Genomic DNA, 25,883 nt, shown 5'->3' with positions numbered 1-25,883 from the left:
GGTTAGCATCCTATGAACCGGTTCCAGAACAGTCGAAACCAGCACTGCACCAGAAGAAGGTCCTCCTGTGTGTTTGGTGAACTGCTCGCGGCATCGTGAATCGGGAACTGCTACCAGCTGGTCAGAGTATCAATGCGACTGTGTACTGTCAGCAGTTGAGCCGTGTTCAAGAAAAACAAACTCTGGAGCCAGTACAACTGAATCGCAAAGGGGTCCTTCTGTTACAGGACAACACTAAGCCCCACATGGCTAGGATGACCCGGGACACCATTCTTCATCTTGGATGGGAAACACCATTGCATTCGCCATACTCCCTGGACATTGTACCGTCCGATAATCACCTGTTCCATTCCTTACACAATCACCTTAGAGGACGCCAGTTCAAATCCCTAGTAGAGCTGCAAAATGCACTTGATACCTTCTTCTCTTCACGGTCCACCAAGGTCTACTGCGATGGAATTCGTGGCCTTCCAGAACGTTATTTTTGATCTTTCAGGTAACATATCGATGTTCGAAAGTGGTGGGTGAAAAAGCGACAGAACTTCCTTGGTTACTTCTATAGATGCTGACAGTATCTCAGTTGAGTGTAATGCGTTTTTGTCAGAGTGAAGAAGACTATTGATAAACGACTAGGACGCTGTATCAGGAAGAAATGAAGGAAGTCACTAGAGACGTTCCGCAGCAGAAGAGAACTCTCAGCCACTGAACCACAGGGCTCAAGGAAAGATTATCCCTCTCTACTATATAAAACATTTATCGCTTTATCGCTGAAAAGTTTCTAAAATACTTACACTAAATTCCCTTAATCATGCAAACACAAAGGAATAATGCACTTATTTTAACGAAATAATAACAATAATAAAAATACTGCTTAAATGTCATGTCACATCCGAGGTGTTACTATCATGCAAGTAAATTTAAACATATAAAGATAATTTACGTATACTAAATATACTACTATACTTGGTTACTAGAATTTTAGTAACTAAGTATACTAAAATTAAGTATACTTAATTTTATATACTAAATTTAAGTATGTGAAGGTATTTTTCCCTTAACTAAAATTTTTATTACAAAAATTATAAATGATGAAGTGTTATAAATGCTTTAAATTAAATTGAATTCTAAATCTTTAGACTGACAAACATAATGAACACTTTCTTCTACTAAGATAATCTTTTAGTTATTAGGATCGCGCTAGTGGGCCTTATAAGATTATAATGTTATTAGGATCACGCTAATGGGCCTTAAAGATAGTAATGTTATTAGGATCACGCTAATGGGCCTTAAAGATAGTAATGTTATTAGGATCACGCTAGTAGGCTTTATAAATAAGATTGTAATGTTAGTACATTCGTCCGTTATTCTACACGATAAGTCATGAAAGAAAATTATTATTATTATTGCAATAGACAGCCAGAGTGGTTATCTCAACCGAGTTCGTCAATGGAGTCAATCCGTTATGGGGACTATGGAAATATGTGATAGGTTAGTTTCTTTCTTTTTTTTCTTTTCTTTTTTTTTTTTTAAGGTTATCAGATATTTTGGCCAAACCTTGGTGAGGTTGAAACCTGACATAGTATGAGAGGATATACACGCAGCAAAGAATGAGGTATTAAAACAACACAAAATGATTACTACTTTAGGGTGTTACTTGTGTGTTAATTTAACATCAAGGACATTACCCTCCGAGTATATCAGAAATAACAAGTAACTGTAAGTGAGAATTTGCATTGGATTCTATTGTTTGCTATAAGCAAACCCTTACGCAGTATATCTGATATTAAGTATATTTGAGAGTCAAGTAATGGGTAACGTACTATGTTTTCTGTAATCGATTATGAAAGCCTATAAATTGTCTTATAACAATTACATAAATAACAGTTCTGCAATCTATTGTTCTTATCTGTTCTTCTTATGTGCTATCATATAAGAACAACAAATGGCAGCAATGCTACTCATGTAACTGTTCATTCAATTCCTAGGCTTACAAAACTATTTTCATGACCGATTATAGCAAAACATATTATGTTATTCGTTACTTGGCATAAATGTCAAATATACTGCGCAAAGCTTTACTCATTGCAAGCAATAAAATCCAACTCAAATTCTCACTCATAACCTCTAGTTACTTCTGATATGCTCGGAAGACAATGTCTTTGGTGTTAAATTAACATACACGTAACACGCTCAAGTTGTTTTAACACATCACTTTTTGTTGTGTAGTACGACCGCTCCAATTATCGGTATAGATTTATTCATAAATGTAGGTTTTGCGTGATCTTCTTTACTGTCCTCACCAGAGTTTACTTATTTATTTCCTCCTAGTTGCAATGCCTTTTGGTGGTTGTATTGTAAATTATCTTTCCCATATTCAGCCTGTAAAACCACCATTTGGCCACCGTGGCTCGCACGTGTTCAGATCCAATATCGTCAATGAGGCTTATGCTCGCTATAATCTCACTGGATTCACGCTCGCTCTAATCTGAAGCTCTGGCTCACTGTCCACTTATTAGGATATCTGCAAATGATTCCGGCAACGCGACACTGGCAATAAGTTGTTCATGGTATATAGTGTCATCTATGAAAGAAACACTGTATCTGTTTCAATTGTCTAGTCGTATCAGTTCGTTGGAAACAGTCATTTGAATCGGTTGGTGTGGATTCAGCTCATATGCTGCATGACAATGCTCCAGTAAACACTACTGTTCTTGCCAAGGCAGCATTGAAAGACTATGGCTTCAAGAAGATTCAGTATCCACTTTACAAGCTAAATTTAGCACTGAAGCCTTGGCAAAACAGCTGTGTGGACTGGAGCACTCTTATCCGGTATGCAAGCTTAACACACTGTGACTGAGTTAATGAATGCTTCCAAAGAATTAACGCAACTAGACAGTTGAAACTAATACATTATTTCTTCCATAGATGGCACTATATACGATGGGCGGCTTATTACCAGTGGCGCGATATTTGAATGTCATGCCGGGAACTTTAGAAAATACCGTCGTACAGGGCTCGCCTTCAATTATTGAGCGAGTGCACTTGAGCCGGGCTCACGAATTAGCATATCCCATGAAACAACAACGAAATTGGAAAGCAATTACAATAAATTAGGACAAAACCTATCTGTAAACGCACCACCCCCATTTGCCTAGTGAAATAGGAAATATAGCCTTGAGAGACCGGCTGCAGGGTTGAACCTGAAACCTTCCGATTGCGAAGTCAGAACGCTACCACTAGCTTACTGCCGATTGGATCATTCGCTATTGTTTTTAAGATGCTGTACTTAGCCTCAAAGATAATACAGTTTCCTTCTCTTTTTCATATCTATCAGATTTCAAGATTTTTTTTTTTTTTTTAAAAAAAGAAAGAATAGTCAAAGTGTCACGTTTAGAATTTGGCTCCTCTTCTCTTTGCTTGGTTGTATGTCGTGCCTGTTTATTTTTAATTATTTATTTATTTATGAATACTTTCTTTAAAAAAAAGAAATTTCATCCTCCCTCCCCTCTCCTCCTTCCTGTTTCATTACGAATATAATCAGTTGTTTGTTAAGAGTTGATTAGTTCTTTCATTTCCAAAATGAGAAGAGGACTTGGACATTTTTTTAAATGAAGTCTTTCAGTTTAACGTCCCTCGTTTATGCCCTTTTAGGTTACGGTAGACGGATGATTAAGGCAAATAAAGATTATTGAAGAACTATTGAAACAGGAGTATCCCCCAAAAATACGAACTCACGACAAATAATTTACTTAGGCAGGGAGCAAACTAGGACCCCACATACTAAGGGCAAGCGCTCTGCTACTCAGCCACTGTGCACCCAAATAATATAAAAACAAAAGCAAATCTTCAGTCATTTCGGCTCCGTGTGAGAGAGTGCTTTTCGAAATATCCTAAATTCGGCCTTCAAATTTTTATATTGTATTCGTTTTCAACACAGTCATATAATTAAACTACTTTTTTCCTTCAGTCCCGTCTGCCTCCATGATGCAAGGCTATTTTTAAAAGTAATAAGTTTTAATTAAGCTTCTATTAAAACTATTTGTTCAATTGAACTGTGCAACCCAACGTATAAGAATAGGGCTTTTAACAGATAAAAAAAAATATTAATTATTTGTATTAGTATATTATTACCAATTTATTTGTAAAACAAAATTTGAAAGTATTTGCTAATCACTTTCGTTTAGATTTTCGTTCAGCGATAACTTAGAAATAAATTGACCATTCTGAATTTTTTTTTTTTTTTATATATATATATATATTCTATGAACGTTACTGAAAACTGCTTTCAAATCGGCAAAATTCCCCCTGGTAAAATAAAGTATTTTTGCTTACAACTATAAACTTATCAATCACCATGGGAAAAGCACGGATGTGACATGATCATTGATCACTAAGCACAAATATTAAAGCCAAAAGCTAGCTAACAATATCTAGCAATGCACAAGCTTCGAATTAGCTTTATTATTATACAATATACATATATACACACAAACATACATACAATAATATACAAACATACAAGTATATACATATTTTACAGGTTGTTTTCGTAGATATGAAATCGTGGCTTTTCTACTGTAAAGAATAGTTAAATTCATGCTTTTATTTCAAAATTGCTTCGCTTTTCAGATAACATGCTAGTATAATAATATACAAACTGATATCTACAATGTAAATAAATCAGTTTTAATTCATCTAAGGCCGATATTTAATTCATAACAAATAACAAATATTGTGATACAATACACAATAGAGACGAGTGTTTTATTGCGTGAACAGGAGTAATACAATTAGTTTAGTTTGAGGAGATAATGAAATGCAACTTACCACAATCATAGATAATGTTATTCTACAACAGGGTGTCTACTAAAATTCCAAAATGAAATTTCGTGACTTTTTTTTCGTGACCTTTTCTTTACCAAATCATAAAATTTCCTAACATTTTCAAGAGCGAATTTGGGTACGAATTAGGCCGAATTTTCATCCATGCGATAGAAACGTACTTTGCTTGCGATTTGTTAGCGTCTAAAGTCGACTATAGACATTTTTAGTGGTGAATTTTGACGTTTTATAGAACAAAAATGTCCAATCTGTACTTACATTTGTACAGTTAAAAAAAAAATCGTGACCCAAAAGCTAAATTTCGTGACTTTTTCGTGACTTTCATGACCGTTTTCTGATTTCGTGACTTTTTCATGACATTAGTGACTTTCGTGACCGATAGACACCCTGCACAACAGAAAATATGAACCTGAAGAATTTTAAGTGTTGACATCCATAGAAATTACAGTGTTGTTGCCAGAATAACATTTCCCCGAAAATCTAAGTTAAGGCGGCGACTAGAGGAACGAACTCAACTGCATTTGATTTCGTATCATGTTTTGGAATCCTGTGAACTACTTTAGAAAAAAAAAAAAAAGAAAAAAAAAGAAAAACAATATTATTTAATTTTATTCACATGATACCAAGACAACATGATACGTAAACAATTGCAGTTGAGTTCGTTCCTCTAATCGCTGCCTTAACTTACATTTTAGGGGAATTGTTATTCTGATAACACTGTCATTTCTATGAATGGCAACACTGGAAATTCTTCAGATTCATATTATCTGTTGTAGAATAACATTATCTATGACTGTGGTAAGCTACGTTTTATTATCTCCTTTCACTTATGAAAAATAATCAAAAAAAAGGATAAAGTTTGCATTATTTTTAGTATGTCAGGCTCTCAACGCTCTTCGCTAAGTTTGTCCCCCTTTTCTTAAATTTTAGTGAATAAAGACAACAAAAAATATCTTGAAGTGAGCCAGATAGTACCTGGAAGATGTAATTTCATAAACTAATAATTAACTCTTTCTAGAACTTCTTTTATAGGACAGAAAACTTTGTGCGCAGTTGATTACGTCATAATTGTTTAGGTTCTTATGAGACAGAAAATTTGGAGTTGATTACGTCATAATTGTTTAGGTTCTTATGAGACAGAAAATTTGGAGTTGATTACATCATAATTGTTTGGGACTAATTTCTGCATTATACGAAAGGTCTTGAAAACAACAATTAGTTTTTTTTTTTTTTTTTTTTTTTTTTTTTTTTTTTTTTTTAAATTACCCAAGAGTGTCTGGAGTGTTGAAATGTGTGGTAGCAGAAGTACAATGTGTTTGACATATGTGAAACTCAAAATCGTAGGTCAGTTTTTACTTAACGTTTGTTTCAGTTTTTACTGGCTTGATTTTGTGCATTTCTAAAATTGAAATGGACTGAGGGAGGCAATGTAGAGATTTAAGTATCCATTGCAGGATCACGAGCAGGAAAGGAAAGCAAACACCCGATTGGTTATTAGTACTCTGTATATACTGTTTGACTCATTTTGTAAATTTTTTTTTTATGTTTTCCACTGTCTTTTAACTTATTAATCAAAATTCAAAAAGCAAGGAATGAGCATGTAGCGAAGACTCTAAGAAATACGAATAACTTATGTTGCTAACTCTACACAGCCATTAAAAGAATCGAAAACCTGACCTGTGTTTTAAAGATCAATACTCTTAAGTACGGATTGTACAATCCGCGGCAAAAAACCTGTAACATGAGGATGTAAGTTTATTGTGAAACTACACCTAACAGCACAAGGAATGAACATAACCTCTAAGTGGAACGAATCACGCCAGATAAACTTCGGCCTCCTTCCGTGCACACTTATTTTCGAGCAAAAGACTTTGTCATTTCACAATAAACTTATATGCTCATGTTGCAGGTTTTTTGCCACGGATTGTACAAAACTTCACTCTTTTACATCTATTACAAGCTGAGTTATTTTAACTGTTTTATTGATCACTAAAAATAGGAGTGAAAATATTCTAATGTTCAATTCTTACTTTAAAAGATTATACACGAACATGTTCAAATTACTGAAAAAGTGCTGCGATGAGAGCTGTAACTCCCTTGATAAAAATCAATTAATGCCTCTGTATATCTATAGACATTTAAGAACTGAATATATAGTTTCTAACATTTGATAGACAAATTGTTATTTTATCAAATATGAAAGTCTGCAGTATTTTACAAGTCACTGTGAAGCAACACAACAGCAAGTAGCAATGACGAACTGTTATCGTCAAATTATTATGGTTTCTTTAATAACTTCAATGTCAGATTGTTCCCTTAGCATCAACTGATATTTACCAATTTATCAACACATGAGCAGAATTTAGGTCTCTTCTTTTAAAAGATGAATTCAAATTAACTGTACAATATATAATCTATGTCAATGTGATGGATTTCATAGTAATATCCATAAGTTTATATTCTGTTATGGTTTTTTTATTTCGTTTCTAAGATTTAAACTATATTGCTGCACGTTGGGAGAGCCTCAAGTGAGTGATCAGTGCATCTGCTAACACCATTATTTCTGACAGTTTTCACCTATCAACTTACGTAGTTGGCCATTCAACTTTATTTTAATGGGCCGACGTCGAGAAGTCTATTCCTATCCGAATCCTAAACCCAAGACCACATGCACAGAAAGTGTATGTAATACCCACTGGCTATGCGATTTTTTTTAGATTAACAACGCACGATTATGCAATGAAATTCAGAGAGACTGTAATTATGATAATGAGTGAAATGGTAGAATGAAGAAAATGGAAGGAAACGGGAGAACCCCGAGAAAACCCACGCATACGGTATTTGTCCATCACAAAGCCTAGTTATTGCTTTTCACATTGATTCAGAATAAGAATCCTAAAATCCAAATACGTGAAATGAATTTAAAAAAAACTATAGTATAAACTAAAGACGACTCCTCTTAGCTGTACGAAATTTATCATTTTCCAATATAAAAGAAAGCAAATTATGTTCTTAAACAGAATGAACTAGTGAACACAACTAGGCGATTTTCAATTCGGGACGGCCATAGGGAACAACCGATAAATTGGACTGTGCATACATTCACAGATCGAGACAATGTAATTAAAACAAATGCTTTGTCAAAAATACCAAACTTAAGCCACTACCAGCACCAGTGAATATAAAGATACTAGTGCGTGTGCAGCCAACATCATTGCTGTTCATCAGGAGGTGATAGGAATGAGTTTTCATGATAGAATAACTCTAAGCCAAACATTAGTTCTGTTAATGCCAAGCACTCATTAAAATCCTATGAAGATAGACTTCAGTGAATTACTGAACAATGAAAGCGCGTGAAGTGACGAACTCCGTAATACAAACCAAGAATCTTCGATTTAGCCAACAGTGAATAATATGAATACCGTATCTTGAATACAGTTGTACACTATTGTATAGATAGTTTGTTTTACTACACATAAGTTGGAAGGTCAAGTGAAATTACCTAATGAAACAATAGGATGTATATGAGTAAAAGCCTTCTTGCTGGAACTCTTTAGCGATAAATTCTCGCCATTTTTAGTCATAACTTGAAAGAAATTCTACGATGCTTGAAGTGCTGCATTTTTGAAGAATCTTTCTCCATTTTGATGAATCAACTTCCTTCAACTCCGGTCAATCCATTCAAGAAAGCGAGGGCTTAAGAATGGTTTGTTGCGATATATCACAAAATTCATTGGTATACTCAAAGTTACTAACTGAATTGTGTACAGCACCGAAAGATTAGTTAGAACGGTTTAGAATGAATTAGAACGCTAAAGTGTGAATTAGATCACTTGATCCAACATCATTACTTAGTTCTTGCGGAAGAATGGAGCTATCATTTCCTGGGAGGATCAAACAATTGAGTAAAGTACAGGATATGATAAAGGTGAAGAACAGCCAATATTACATTCTTATCTGACAGAGGACTCAGGAGAGTTTCCAACTTCTTTCCAATTGATTTTTAAATTTTTTAAGTTTAACGTTTTGATATATGTCAAGGGCCAAACATTTTAAAGATTTTAGGATATTGTATTCATTTTGTGAACTTTCTTGGAACAATGAAACAAAAAGAAGTAGCGATAAATATAACTCAAATCTCAACTCAACTATCTGTGTTGTTATTTCCTGAATATTTACTTTATTAAACATTTATAATAGGCCTTATTATTATTTTTTGGTTGAAATGAGTAATGCAACCAATTACTCAGAAATATAAGCAAGGGCTAGCGAAAGAGAAGTGAAAGGTCAGATGTTGTTCTGGGCTGCTAGTTATATAGATTAAGCTACAGAAGACGTGCTGTAAACGGTAGAACTTCGAGAAAATCATCTACCATAAATTCGGAAAAACTAGATCGAAACAAAGATTGTTTGCGTTTGAGATGAGTGATCTACTATTGAGCTACTACGTGTTCTGATTTACAGTATAAAACTGTTTTTGAAAGAATATTTGGAAAGTAGGGGAAAAATAAATTTACAAACTTTTAGAACATTTCTGTCTTATCCTATCTCCAGCATCTAGAATGTGTTCTAAGTGCTATATGTGTGCTAAGTGAACAAATTTTGATTTAAGAAACTTTAATTTTTTAAAAATCAAAATGTAAAGAATATGCGTAAGTTTTCCAGTGGCGTAGTCAGAATTGCTAAACTAAAGTCTCTGACAGGTTTGCGAAGAACTATGGCCGATCAGACGTCTTTTAAGTAGGTGAAATGCTGTTAGACATCGGTTCATATTCACCATATTTTTTGACTTTCCAGAATAGAGTATGTTATATATTAAATCAAACAGCTGCCAACTGCTTCGCGATGCTGGGTTAACACACAACTATTCTGTTTCATTATCTGAAAATCAGACTTCAGCAAGATAAAAGTGAAATGTAAACAACAGAAATATATTCTAAATTATAATGAAAAATGCAATTATTAACAGATAGTAACTTTGTTTTCCTTCTATGGTTCATATCTGCACTGCGCCACTGGAGCTGTGTCTATATGAACCAAATGTTTTTACAGCGGGATTATCTACATATGTCATATCTTTACATCTTTCATGATCTCAAATTCATCTCTACCAGTCTCTCAAAACTAACACCGTTTAACTTTTTTTCCCTTCTTAAGTCATCATTCAAATGTTATATAGTGACAGGAATGAGATGCTTTGATTATCGTGGTGTGAAGATGGTTAGTGAAAAATCAAACTGTTGTGCCACGCTCCCACATGCAGTTGCATTTCGTATAGCTTATAGGAAAAAAAAAAAAAAAAAAAAGAAAAAAATGCAAATAAAGGTGTGATGTTAGTTTTTCTGTTTAAAAAAAAAGCAATGCGCAGTAATTGAACCTAATATTTGCCAGAGCTCCTAGCTAAATTGCACATGCAAAAAATAAAATAATAATAATAAAAAGTTTCACATGCCTATTAAGATTTTATTCATTTCATTTCATCCTTCTTAATTGAATTATCAAACCATCTTTATTTTATAAATAAGCTGAAATATTATTTTGGAAATTTATTTGTATGGAAGAAGAAACCAATATTTATTAACTAGTAATATTAAATTATAGCAATATCTAACCTTAAGTATGTCTTCGCATAAAGTAGACTTATTGCCTCTGAGAAACATGTTATTTTAGTCAGTCCAGTAGGACCTTACCTAATTGTGCGAAATGGCTATGTGCGAACAAGTGATAAAAACTAAAAGAACACAATGTAAAAATGAATAAATATTAAAACCAAAACAGCAATAGCAGTTGATGCAGATATATAAAGAAAAAGTGAAAGTAATAAGAAACAAATCTAAGATATACAGTTCATTGCGGCTAATTGCCGTGCATAGAGGAACATGCATGTTATTTGTTCAGAGCTAAGTAGTAATTATGTATAGCAAATTGGTTTTGAAGTAAATATTGTGTTTGAAAAATGTTTATAAATTTTGACGGTAATAATAGTAAATCCATGAAACGTATGCTTTCGTTAGTCAGAATATTTTACGAACCACCCGATTCCTGTCCCTTTCATTTATTTATTTTATTTTATTTATGTTTAAACGTTTCGTGCATATACCAGAATACTTATATTTTTTTCAAATAGTACTGTTTTTTTACCTTGGTTTTAGTAGAATAATATTTGAGTTTTTCCTTTTTTAATAATTGCTATCACGAGTATTGTATAATAGATCTATAGAAACTATTAGAATTTGTACAATCTTATTAAATGGTATAATTTACGATTTATATAATCTATACCTGTTTGAGATTTTCAACTCTAGTGTGTAATATATATAAGGCGTGATCAAAAAATACGGTGAATGAATTTTTTTAGCAGCAAATGTTGATGCTACAACCATTTCATGTAATTTATTCCATAGCCTTATCCCTTGAAATAGGCTGCGTCAAGTTGGAACAAGTTCTGACTTGTCAATCAGGTCCAGAGCCGCTAGAGTAAGGTTGTGTTTACAGTGTCTGTCGCGCATCAGGATTTCGAACAACGCGTGAACATTAAGTTCTGTTTCAAATTGCAAAAAAAGTGCCAAAGGAACTTATGAAATGTTGAAATTGGTGTATGGCGATAATGCTGTAACTGTGCAGACTGTTTACAAGTGATATGAGTGATTTAAAAGCGGAAATGAGTAGTCGGTAGAAGACGAGGAACGTTCAGGACGCCCATTAACCTCAAAAACACAGAAGAAAACTGCAAAAAGTGGCAAAAATTGTTCGCTCAAACAAGCGAATAACTATTAGAGAGCTTTCCAAAGAACTAAACATCTCGTATGAGTCCCTACGAAGCATTTTAACCACAGATTTGGAAATGATAAGATTGAGTGCGAAATTCGTTCCCAAACTTTTGACTGATGAACAGGAATTTTTGGTCGAAAAAAAAAAAAAATATTCGTGTCTGTCCACATCCACCGTAATCTCAAGATACAACATGACGTGACTTCTGGCTCTTCCAAAAAATTAGAACTGCGCTTAAAGGAAAACGTTTGGACATCATTCCTGACATTGAGGGGGCCACGAGAGAGCAGCTGAACGCCCTCCTAAAAGAAACTTTCTAGAAATGCTTCCCGTCATGGAATCAACGTTGGGATAAGTGCATTGCTAGCCAAGAACAATACTCTAAAGAAGACTAAATCAAATTCCATGTAAGTTTATTACTTTGTTTCTAATAAAATTATTCATCGTATTTTTGATCACACCTCGTAATTCACGTGAATTTTATTTTTTCTGTCTTTTTCAGACTAAAATTCAATCTAAGAGGAAACACAAGGGCAAGCCTCGAGAACCACTTTTGGTTCGCGGACCATGGCTGGGAAACTGCATTACATACAATGATTAATATATATTTATAACTAGGGCCGGATCCAGGATTTTCTGACAGGGGATGCACCAATAACTACCAGTACATTTGAATAAAATTTATTTCTTTAAAATTCCTTTAGGCATCTGTGGTGTAAATGAGAAATTGCCCTGGAAATGCTAAGTGTCTACTCTCGGTGAATCCTTTTCCTTCAACCTTCACAAAATTGACCTAAACTATTGCTTTTGCAAAGCTGCACTTTCTTTTAAGCCCATTACACGAAATTTTCGAAAACTATTGCTATTTTCACTGCTAGCTTCTCACTTTAGATAGTGTATATTCACAACGAAGGGGGGTGGGTGCACGTGCTCTGGTGCAATCCTCCTAAATCCGGCCCTGTTTATACCCAATCTTCAAAATAACTTAACTATTCCAATCACCAAAGTGAATTTAGCGTCTTCTACTTTTGTGTGTGCGCGTGTGCGTTTCTTTTTTAAAAATTAAAATTAGCAAATAGAAGTAATAATTTTTTGTTTTTCTTATCCTGCTCAGAGTTCCCATGTGGAGTATGAATTAAGGTGAAACTTTTTCATACTTCTACGAAAATCAGAAAATTTAGTTGAACATTTTATTTTATTTTATTTTATTTTATTTTATTGTAATTTTTCTTTTACCTGTTGAACCTATTCTGAGCATTTCTTTTCAATTTCCAAAATACTGTATATAAATTAGTAGCTATATAACATTTTTGGCGAATGGGTTTATCAAGATGTCTGATACTTTACCATTTTTGTAAAAAAAAAAAAATAAAATAAAATAAATAAATAAATATATTTTAGAAAAATATAAAATTTAATTATGCAGGTTACGCTACAGAAGGCATATTGAAATGCATGATATTTTATTTGTTAAAAAAATCTCAGTTTACCATCAAACATTATAGTATCTTCAAATTTCCCCTACAGATACGCCACTCAAGATTAGTTTTTGTTAGTAGCACATTTTACAAATTTAACAATCCACTACAAAGAGAAACATCCCAATAGTACTACCTACTAGTGCAACTTAGGAAATATAAATAATATGGACTAATTGTTCCTTTTTTTAAGTTTAGTTTAAGTTTACCCACCAACCAACATGCGTTACACAAATATTAATGTTTAAATCTAAAAATATGATTATGGTCCTTATTCTATTGTGAACTAATTAAGTTTTGATAATGGAAAGTTTCATGATGGTATACTTTGATATCAGTTTTGGCTAAAGAGGCGACAATGGTTATCACCCAACAACCACTTTTAGGCTTAAAAAAAGTTTTTGTCGATTTTCTCAAAGACTATGCATGAGGATTTTCATTCACCCATATTTTATTCAGCTGAACATTTTCCCCAGTTATACCAGGGGCGGATCCGGGGGGGGGGGGCGATCGCTCCCCTCCCCCCAGAAGTGAAAACTTTCTTATTTTATATATAAATAAAAAACTAATCCCAGAGTTTGGAGCTCTTAAAAGTAGCTCTAAGTAGCAGCATTACAACCCACCGCCTCCGCAGAAGTCCGTCCTGGATCCGCCCCTGAGTTATACACTAACAACATTGTATGAACATCAACTAGAACAACATCGTAGAATTTTATTTATTTATAGATAGATATTATGCATTCCTGTGTTTTCGTGGGGAAGGTAAGAAATATGTAATTTTGCAACAAAGAAATGCATTCGTTATGACCAACTGTGTAATCGGAGGATTTACATGAACGAATCATAATCAGTCTACTTTGATTATCAGTTTTAAGAATACCAACAAATAGTATTTTCCTTCTTGAAGGAAATGAAATGAAATCTTTCAGTTTTACGTATCACGCTTATGCCGGCTAAGCTAAAGAAGACGGTGATGATGAGAGATGAATGAAAATGATGGAACGAAGAAAGTGAAGGGAAACGGGAGAACCTCGAGAAAACCCACGCACATGGTCTTTCTTGAAAGAAACTAAGAGTAATAAATAGGAACTTGTCATGGAAGAGAAAGCTATTATATTTGGTCAGAAAAAGAATCTAAAATTATGTTTGCTCTTACAAACAAACTTGACCAAATTGTTTAACATTTATAGCTGTACGCAGTACTTGATGTACACCGTATTCCATTTATAGGATTGTAAGAACTATTCGCAACACAAGGATGTATGCGGTGTGATTGGTATTGCGTAATGGAATTTTTTCCATCGCTATAATTGTTGACTCAATAACATAAAATAATCACAATTCTTATTATAAATTCCATAAAAATATGGTATTAAACTCTGAATTAATTTTTTATACTAGTACAGTTATACAACTTTCTCCTGCCCGCTATTTTATCACTTTGAATACTAGGAAAGGCAGTAATAAATAATAATAATAATAATAATAATAATAATAATAATAATAATAATAATAATAATAATAATAATTAATAATAATAATAATAATAATAATAATAATAATAATAATAATAATAATAATAATAATAATTTGGCTTACCAACAGTGAGCGATTAACCGATTTCCCTCTGATTCAATTAACAGTGTAAACTCAAGTCTTCTTTTCAGTGAAGTTCTACAAGACACTTTCTTGTTGACAGGACAAGAAAGTTGCAACAACAGAAAAGTGTGTGTCAACAAGAACTATGTATTTATCAACAGTCGGAGACATCCCCCCCCCCCGTCTCTCCAATCCCAATTTATGTTGCTGAAAAAAAATTTTTAAATAGTGTCTCCTCCTTTCCCCATTCTTCAGCTAACTTCACGTAATCTTTTATTCATTTTCGCAGAACTTAAAATTTAAGATATGTCAAATTTAGTTTTAATATGGAAAGTAATCTTCCGTTAAAACCTAATTGAAATTATCTATGCCAATTCAATTTTGAAAGATAATGAGAAATAGCAGCAAACTTCTTTTTTTGTTAATCATTATAAATTATGAAAATTTTAATATAATGGATAATTTTCGAACTACCCATTAACCCAAAATCGTTCACAATGTATCGGAGTGCTACATTACAAGTGTGAGTGGTAAGTTCAAAAATGGCGAACAGGCATTTGCATTTAGTCTGAAGCATTCATTAATCTAATGATATATCTACAATTTTCAATATGCCATAGTACTTTTACAAATTAGTTGCTTAGCAATTAAGATACGGCATTTCCCTCCCTTATTATACAAATATTACTTACATAACCTTAAACAGAAACGAACTATTTGCTGAGCAAAACAATATATTCACATAAAAATCTACATACGTGTTCTAGTTTCGCCAACTAACACGTATGTAGTTTTTTTTTTATGTGAATATATTGTTTTGCCCAGCAAATAGTTTGTTTTGTCTAAGTATATACAAAGCAAAGCTTCTACTTATGGAAAATATTACATATCCTTTATGCAACCATAGCTGATGATGTCAACCGTAGCTTGCGAAATAATTGAATATGCTCTTCCTTTAGCGTGATTGAATTAGTAAGTTGATTTTTGTAAGAATCATTGTATTAAGATAAAGATGATTTTTGAAGCAGCAAGAAACTCCACAACACGAAAGAATTATATCTCTACAAAGGCTGAAGATTATCTCGTACCACATGAAATATTTTCCCATGACAGGTTTGTACTGACAAGTATTGCTTGAATTTTATTTTTTCTGGTACATTATACTGTATACGTTTTCTTTTTCTTTTAATGCGTTGAGTTGTGCTATAACATTCCTGATGAAAAAATTTCCCTTATCTACTTCCCTTACATATGTGTACTTAGATGTATGGGCGTACAAAAAGACAAAAGCGCTTTAACTCTGTCATTTTAAATAAAAGTTATTTTTTTACATAAATAATATACGTGATGATACTTATATATTTTAGAAAAATATACAAAAAATTACAAGTTTTAAAATCAATATTTCGAGAGTAGTAATTGCTTGATTTTAATAAAAGTTTTTTTCTATTAAAGTCTTGAAGATACCATGTCATGTAAAATATATTATATCATATGCGTACAATAAAATAACTAACAAATATCGATAGAAGATAATCTGAAAACAGTCAAATCACAATAGGAAGTCAAGTAAATGTAATGATCCTCTTAACAATGATGTAAAAAAAAATGTATTCAAATTTTTGCTAAGAATGTAAAAAGAAAACTTAAAAGACAAATAGAATAAATACAAGGTGTTACAAAAAATGTCTCAATATTTTGGGAATAGATTTCTCACATTAAAATAAGGAAAAACGTTCATATGGACCTGCGGTCGGAAGTGCATAGTTTCGCAGTTATAGGGTGCCGAAAACATGAAAAAGCGAACTTTAAAAAGGTCCATAGTTCCCTTACTACAGGACCGATCGTAGTCGGGTCAACACACGTTGGGTTGACTGAGGAACTAGTATGTGAACTACCCCAATATCCATCTTGCAGAACCCTCGGTACTTGCACAATCATTTTTAGAGAGGCTGTTTGGGAGTACTTGATCACTCTCCACCTACCTCCCTAAAAAATGGTGTGTAAATACTGAAGCATTCTTAAACATGGATATTTGGATAGTTCACATACCAGTTCCTCAATGATGTCTTTGACACGACTACAATAGGTACCATAGAGTAAAGCTATGAACTTTTAAAGTTCACTTGTTTCACGTTTACGGCACCTTGTAACTCCGAAACTATCCACTTTTGAGCACAGGTCCATATGAACTTTTTGTCTTATTTTGATGTGAGGAAGCTGCTCCCAAAATATTGTGCCACATTTTTTTGTAACACCCTGTATGATATATGAAAATAAAATACTTATCATATACTTACTGTGCGACATTTTATAAACGAGAAAAATTGAACGGTTTTTTTTTTTTTCGTTTAAGAGTGTCACAAGCAAATATATGATATGTTTAATATATTACCCTTATCAGTATATGTTCTCATTTCTCTTCTTTATTTCCCTTTTCTTTACCACCTTGTATTCCAACCGAAGCTTATTATTATTCTTAGCGAAAAATTGATAAGAAAATTTATGTTTTTGTAAAGAGGATCATTTGCAGATTCTTTAATTTTACATTGTAATCTAGAAACAATTTTGAGTTGTAATAAACTTGTGACATTGCATTCTGTAGTACAGCATTAGCATTCCTTTTTTATATACACACATGTTTCGAACTGTCTATGCTATCTAGTGGGAATTTTCAAGTAATTGAATTATCCTATAAAGATACAAGTAAACTCTTGAAAATCATTTCTACTGTATATGTCATAATGTTGGTTTGAATAATATTATGTCTAATACCTAATAGTAAACCAGAATTATAATGTTCTCGGGTAGTTTCTACACAATTCGAACGAAAATTTTGTTTTCCTTCCGTATAGTCTATATTGACAGCAAATATGCTTAAATGTTACAGAAAGTATTTGAATAACTAAAGTAATTGAAGGAAGCTTGCTACCGTTAAAAGAAACAGCCAATAGAAAGTGAAAAGAAAAAGCTATTGTAGCAGTACTATTGTTGTTGTAAGAAAAGCAGTGCAAAGAGAGAAGTGAGAAAAAAGAATTCGATTCACATCCATAAAGTGAGTTATCTAAGAAGAAACATAAACGCATTACAAATTGTGAATATACTTTTTTTAAGTACCGATAGTGAACAGTATATGTCCAGTTTTATTTATTTTTTGAGGGAAGGGGACGAGGGAAAGTATTTATTGTTATTCTCAAATCTTTTTACTAAGGATTTTAATTACTAACATAAATGTTCAATATTTACCAATAGGCTATGAATACATTTTATATTTACGGGTAATTAACTACTACTAAATAAATCTCGTAATAACTACTTTACAAAAATACACGGAAAATTATTCAAAGGGAAATTTTGGCACTTGGTCGAGTAAATGTAACTTTAAAAAAAATATTGATTTTGAATATGACTGTTATATGTATAAGAAATGCTACATATTTATCATTTCATATAGACTAATTTTATTTAATATAAATTAACCACAGTACTTAATTTTGTATTTATAAATGTATGTAATGTAGATTAGTTCAGAACTTTTGAAGTTAATATCAGATTTCGATTTTAAGGAGAGTTTATGATGTGTAAATAATTCCGATAAATTTTCTTTTATCATTACGTAATATTTAAAGCCAGATTACGTGCTTAAGCTTCTGAATACATCTTATTTGTATGTGTTGAAACTGAAATTAAACGTTGGATAGACCATTTCTTAATCTAGAATATAATTATGATGATAATGCAATTAAATATTAATATTTATAATTTTTGTCATTAATGAGCATAAGGACAAATGTCGCAGCTGGAGCATTCTCCTTGTTGTTATACCATTGTTATACGAACTTCTGTTGCTTAAAATACATAAACAAGAATCAGCAATAAATCTTTTAGTAACATTTATAGATAGAACCAAACCAAACCACTTGGCATTACGGGCCGATTTGTAGGGCTGAGCCGCTCCACGCCATCTGTCAGTGATTGGTGGAAACTACGTCCAGCCTAGCGTGGTCAGCGTGCCGCGTTGCCTTATTGCTAACCGGCGTGGCGGGAGCTTTCTAGACCTAGTGACTCCCCAGTTTGCTTCACGACGCTAGGTGGAAGCACCGGCCGGGAATCGAACCTGGAACCACGCGGACATTAATCCAACGCTTTAACCACTCGACTACGGTGTCCCCCCCCAAAAAAAAAATATTACAGATAAACTGTATTTTATAAGCCTCTTCGGAGAAAAATTAATAGCATATGATATACGTAGAACTCAAACGAACTGAGAGTATTTTTCACAGCACCGCCAGTAACGTTCATTTCAGATGAATGCTTCTTCATAATTAAGTCTCGTGAATTGTGTTACAAATTCAAAAATACAAAATCAATCAGAAAATTAATTAACGTTTTGTTTTCTGGACATTATTGTGTTAATATTAAAAAAAAAATGGCTATAATTATATACGATAATGCTACACATCGGAGCAAACAAAAATTAAAGATATCCACCAATATTGCAACATGGAAATGTCTTATAATGAAGATTTTTTAAATACAGTCATAATTATAGCCCTATGTGAAACATGCTGTGAATTCTAACATAAGATGCAAGAAGCATGCGCAATCTCTAGCAAAGTATTGCATTTGTTTCTTTCAGGTCCATGCAGTGTGTAAAGAAAGCATAACTAACTAAACTAAATAAAAAAAAGGACTAGTACAAATTAGGGTGTCTAATCAAGCACTCATTCCTTAGGAAAAAAAAAATAACAATGAATCTGTGTTACTTCAGTTAATACAGACCTTCCTTGTACCAATTATCCAGAGAGTTACAGCCTCCTTTGCACTAAGCAAAGCCTGTGTTTTGTCTTTGTGTAAGGTTTCCGCAGCCTGGAAGTCCAAGTGTTAGAAAAAGAATACAATAAACTTAGAACATAACAGTTTCCAAAGGAAAGGACGGGGTCACGAATTTTCTTCTATCCCTTATTTTTATTTTTATTAATATTGTTAAAAAAATCCATTAAGATTTTCTGAATCAGAATAATTTACTTTCACAAAAACATTCCAAACATTTATAAATAGGGTGTCTGAATATATATGTACTTTTTTTTTTTTTTGCGTATAGTAAGATCGTAATTTGGAATGGAACGAATGTAGTATTTTACAATTATTTCTTCAATCTAAATATCTGCTGAATATGTTCAACTCAATGATATTCAAAGTATCACATAATAGCTTGAAAGTAATAAATCATAAAGTTGCGATTTGTTAATCATTATAAACTTATAAGTTTCCTTCTATTTTCAGTAGCAATAATAATTTTAATTAACATTATTTAATTCTGTATTTTCCTCTTTGTATTATGATTTAGCTAATTTTTATTAATCATTACGTTTAGCTTAATTACGTACAAACTGTTGAGTATGTATATTGAAATTTAACGTATAGTACATGGTGTTTCTCTTTAGGGATCAACAATAACTTCGCAGACATCGATTATATAGGTTCAACAAGCCAGTATAATTCAAGGGAATATTTAAAAGGAGGAAATACTGGAGGCTACAAACTTTTCCTGAGTTTCTCGTATTTGCATTAAATAAAATTGATTTTTAAAAATAATTTCCAAGTCCCTTTTATAATTTTTCTTTTAGATAATGCGTCCTACCTCAAAAAAATCTATGTTAACTCGGTATAAAATAGTCAACAAATTTAAACGTGATAAACTTTACAACATTCTTCTTGACTTTGGAAGAATTATTATAGTAAATACCTTGTTATTTACTGTGCTAAAGCATCCGTAGAATTCACAGTGTACCTCAAAGGTTCAATCTTGGACCTCTCTTTTTTTCCTTCTTAGATAAATGACTTGTCCTTTAAAATTAAGAAAGTACAAGTTGATTTGAAAGCTCAATTAAGTGTTCACAAATTTTTGAAGTAATCCAAGAGAGTACACATGAACGGCTAGCAATCAGAAAGTTCGAAATTTGAATCTCGAGGCCATTCATTCTCAGTATTTCCAAGGTTGTTTTCTCAAGCTCATGACGCTAATGTTAGGATAATACCTTTAAACTAGTGACTCAGCTGACTTCCTCTAAAATTCCTCCACATATTTCATTGTTGTCTTCAGTGTAAAATAGCTTCACAACTATATCTGAAACTCTGTTAATGAATATAAATAAACAGCAAGGAATGAACTTCCTTATATTTCAAGAAAATTTGTGTGAATTGTAATCGACAATCTTCAGACAATTCTATACTGAACCAGTGGAAGAAAGAAAAATTTTCAAGAAGTCTGACTAACGACGATTCTCTGATACCTTCGCTTAATATTGTTTTATTGGGCGATTTCTTTTGTTCAATAATCAACACTTCATATGAATTTTAGTAGAGTTGTAAACATTATATACAATTAATTTTGCTGTTGATAATTAGGCTATCATGGAAACTAAAACATTTGGACGTCTGATTAAGTACAAACTGACATCACGAATTTCCATTGGTATTCCGAAACACCATCATATCCAGCTTACCGTTGTTCATTTGTTCGATGGGTACCAACTTGTGGGTTTTAACACAATTTTAATCTCTTACAAAACATATAAACACTAGATAGGAGAATATATACTTGACGTTACAATTTAATCCATGTCTCAAACGTTTCACCCAAGTTTCTGCAGTAAAAATCATATTCAGACACCCTGCATATACACCATTTAAACATTAAAGGTAATACGTGATCGAACATGCAATAGTGGCTAGAAAAAGAACAAATATACCGAATTTGTCTCGCTTAATATTATTCAGTATGCGCAAAGTACTTACTTTAATACCAGCGAAGAATGTTAGCGTGTATAAACATTTCACAAATAGACATAGGCCTATGGACAACAGACATACATATAGATAGTTAAAAGTTAAGAGGCATCACAATACATTAACAGTACACAAAGTCTGCAAAGTAAAGCGATCACTCAAGAGCACATATTGAAGTCGTGAAGATTTGCTTTTTAATATACAGGGTGCTCATAATGGACAAAATTGAAATATAACGTTAAAAAAAAAGTTATTGAACGCAAGAGAGATTGACGTGAGAAAACCAAGCAGCATGACTCTTCTATTACTTGTGAAACCAAACGCAGTAAGTAAGAAGCTCTAACATATTCCAATCGACCTACCTTGTATCGCAAGAAAAACAATTTACAAATTCATAACAACCTGCACAAGAGATTGTCCAACAAATATAGAGGAATCCCAATGTAGTTGATTGTTAGTGGTGATTAGTATCAGGATAATAGCTAACTCTTCTCAACTATCTTGAACATTGTATTTCTGGCTGGTTACGCCGTAGTTTCTATTGGAATTCGTTAGTCCGTCTTCATCATTGTTCTTAGTTACACAAATCATAAAAAGAGTCACGCTATTCGTTTCTTCTTCACGCGAATATTTCTGAAAAAGTAGTTTTTCTTTGACCCTGCAATTTTGGCCTATAACTTTAGCAGCGCCCTGTATACAGCCACTCAACAAGCATTTGCAAGAAATATATTCCCAACATTAAAAAATATATAGAAAAGCACTAGCAGCATTCTAATAAGTTTATATTTTTTAAGTTAAAAAGGATGCCTAATTCATACCTTTATTTTTTCCAATTCTTGTTCCGTCACTTGCAATTGCTGCAATAGTTCTGGAACAGAAACTCTGTTCGGAGCCTGGTGGGCAAATTCAAGTACCTGAAATTTAAAAACAACCTAGTTATGAATTACCATTAATGAAGTGATCAATGCAATTATATTACAGAAGATAAATTAAATACAACAAGGTTATCTTTAAAAGGATTAATATTTAGAATTTAGATTTCTAGGATGTTGGCATCTAAGGTCATTTAGCCCGTCACGTATATGAGGGATGACGCCCCTCGACAAGCACAATATCCGGGGAAAGGGAAGAAAGAAAGGATGGGGGAAGGAAGGAAGCGGCCTGGGACCTATAAGTTAAGTACCAACCCGGCATTTGCCTGGTGTGAATGAGGAAAACCCAGGAAAAACTCATTCAGAATGGCTGGCCTGAAAAAAAAACTTTTTACACTTTTTCGACGAGTGCCTGCACCGGGAATCGAATTCGGGACTGCTCGCACCGAAGGCGAGAGCGTTAGCGACTACGCTACGCGAGGTCACAATCCGCGATTATGTTGTTTACTCGCTTTAACGTGGTTACAGCAGTCAGACGGCAAAATTAAACTCCCAGAATTAGCTGATGCATCCGAAAGAGTAGTAGTCGAAATATATGTAAGTAAGAAAATAAATTACAGTAAAAAAATAAATTTGAATAATTTTGTAAGACAAATTTGTTTCGTAGGATCAATTTTATTCCTCATTTGCATAAATAATCTCACAGCAACTTTGAAAATAAGATATACACAATAATCTATGTTGACGACACACCAATATCTTAGTAACTGACTGGTTATTAAAATTAAACGTTTCTTTCAATACTGAGGCTATACGAGACTTGAGCCTACTACTTAACGTGGGATCCGAACCACATGAGCTCCCGCCGAGAATCGACCTTCGGATTCCTGCGCCAAAGACGCCTATGCTAACCATATATTCAGGGAGCTCTATTCGGCTTTTTATCTGAACCTAGTATTCCGCTGAGTATATGGAACTCAAGTTCAAGCGCACGGAAAAGTAACATCCGTTCGCGACTTGGCCACAAAGAGTCTCTGACAGAAACTAGAAAAAAACATGAGAATAAACGATAAACGAAGTAAACAGAACTAGGGAGAAAAAACAATAAATTATATCATTGCGACGATAAAATTAAGTAAAACCAACAAGAGAAAATGTGCGATGAAAATCGAATGATATTTTAAGAAAATGAATTGAAAAGGAAACCAGAAAATATATGAAAATCAGTAATAGTATAAGAAAATAAAATGAAATAAAATGAAGTTGACAAAATACCTACAAAATGGCAATAAATGAAATAAGGTGAAATAAATAAGCAGGAATATCGATGTGAGTGATATTATATATATATATATATATATATATAAAGTTATTAAAAGAAGGTAGAGATAGAAATACATGGCAATAAATCAGACAAAGTGAAATAAACCTACGTAGAAAATATGGTAAATGGCATACCAACGATAAATTAAAGTAAAAGGAACTAAAGAATATATTTTAATGGGAATAAATTATATAGGTAGGATGAACTGAGATAATGCATGATAAGAATAAATAATATAGGAAAGAGAAGTCAAATAATAGGAACAAATAGAAAAATTTTTAAAAAAATTGAGAAAATATATTTCACGAAAATAAATAAAATGATACTATAAGAAAGAGAAAGTGTATTAAAAGAAGATTGAAAGAAAAAATACACAAGAAGAAATGATATAGGAAAGAGTTCAATAAAAGGAGTTGGAAAAGTGGATAAGAATAAATAATGAAAGATAAAGAGAAGTAAACAAAGTTACGGAAAAAAGAGTAAATTATACCATTGAAAAGATGAAGTAAAGATACAAAAAACGCGTAACAATAAATTCTAATATAGGAAAGAAAAAGTGAAGTGAAAAGAAATGCAATAATAATAATAATAAGAAGAAGAAGAAGAAGAAGAAATATAAATAATAGGAAAAAGGCTAAAAAAAAAGAGCCAGAAAAAATTGATGCTAGTGGTATAAAAATACAATATAAAGGAGCTAGAGAAATTGTATGAGAATAGATAATATAGCATGATCTAGAGAAGAAAGATAAAAATTAATATCATATGAAAGATAAAGTGAAGTAAACAGAAAAAAATTAAATCTTTCAGTTTTACGTCCCATGTTTATTTATGTTTTAGGAAAGATAAAGTGAATAAAAGGCAATGAAAAAATATGAAAACATAACATACAAAAGACAAATAAAATAAAAGGAACCATAGAAAATAATGCGGGTGATATAGAAACAAAGTGAAGGACTAAAGAAAATATATTATGGAATGGCAGTAAATGGTATTACAGCAACAAGAAAGTGATGTATAGAGAATATTATATAACAATGGTAAGTAAAGTAAAAGAAGGTACAGAAAATTAACGAAATAAATTATTTAGTAAGGATCCAGAAAAGTAAAAGGTTAGGCGGAATATATGATAAGAATAAATAATACAGTATTACATTACGTTGTGAATCACTGACCTGATCTGCATGTTCGAACCGAGCTGCTTCCTGACCCTTGATATACATTTTGAGATACATACTCTTCTGTTTCTCTTCCTGCTCATCAAGCTCCTTCCTTAGCGTCTCAACTTCCTTCTCCAGTTGTCGAATCTTGTCCTGAGCCTTGTCGTAATCTGGTCTCAGTTCACAATACCTAAGAAATCAACAGGCGCTTGCTTTAATTTCACATATTGTCATTAATAACTTTGATTTAACGAAAAAGTCTGTGAGAACCATTTTTATCTTCATGATAAGAACACTGAACTTTTCCAGTTGTATAATTAATACTAGAGTTAGGATTTTTAGGTGCGTATCTTTTCAGAACAAAAAAGGGCTTTCAGGAATACGTCAAATGTTGCTTCCAGATGGAATTAGAGATCATTTTCCAGCCTTTTTCTCGCTTTTTGGGACTTTTGTTCCTCTATCTCCGTAATCTGCTAATTTCCCTTCTCTGTCCTCTTCACTAGTACTTCCTAAAATTTTATTCCAATGATTTTAAACAAAAATCTTATTTCACTTTAATGAATTTATTTTGTGTTCTTCTAGCTGTTCAATACAATAAGAGAAGCAACAAAGCTCTTATGCAAAGTAGCGTTATTTCTTGTATTGTCTTGTCTTCTTCACCTTTAATGGTGTTTAAAATTTTTTGCACCAACATCTAAGGTCTTGTGTGCTACGAATGTAGGAAAATTGATTTACATGTATGAAAAAAAGAGTTCTTTGTATAAAATTGTATGTGTACTAAAAAAAAAAAAAAAAATTCAAATGGCTAACACCGCCATTTGCAATGGTTGGCCGACTAAAATTCGAAGTGCCTATCATATATTGTAGATAATTGATAAGAATTAGAAGAAAATTAAATTCAGTGCAATATGATCATGAAAGAAAATCAAAAAGTCAAAATCAGGAAAAGCATAAAATTGTCATAATAGGGAAATACTGTAGTCTAAATCGGGAAGGAGATCCAACGGGTCGAAGAGGGCCAGCTACCCAGTTGATCAGGGTGTAATAA

At 32.7% G+C, this 25,883-nt stretch overlaps 1 protein-coding gene across 4 annotated transcripts in view; it reads right to left on the bottom strand.

Moving 5' to 3' along the window:
- The window catches only part of qtc (GRIP domain-containing protein quick-to-court), a 252,314-nt gene that overhangs the window by 5,249 nt on the left and 221,182 nt on the right, over positions 1-25,883 (bottom strand). For 3 of the 4 annotated variants that reach the window (XM_081755956.1, XM_081755957.1, XM_081755958.1), the window contains exons 5-7: positions 24,851-25,025; positions 22,301-22,396; positions 19,473-19,559 (exon numbers count right to left, since the gene is read on the bottom strand). In XM_081755956.1, the coding sequence (XP_081612082.1) occupies positions 19,473-19,559; positions 22,301-22,396; positions 24,851-25,025 (358 nt within the window). The remainder of the gene's footprint in view (positions 1-19,472; positions 19,560-22,300; positions 22,397-24,850; positions 25,026-25,883) is intronic. The other variant, XM_081755960.1, reaches the window with a different exon arrangement.

This window comes from Thermobia domestica, chromosome 4 (assembly GCF_964235325.1).
Source record: "Thermobia domestica chromosome 4, izTheDome1.hap1.1, whole genome shotgun sequence".
NCBI lineage: Eukaryota > Metazoa > Arthropoda > Insecta > Zygentoma > Lepismatidae > Thermobia > Thermobia domestica.
Note: the sequence above shows the minus strand (reverse complement) of the source record. Positions and strands in the feature narration are given on the sequence as shown.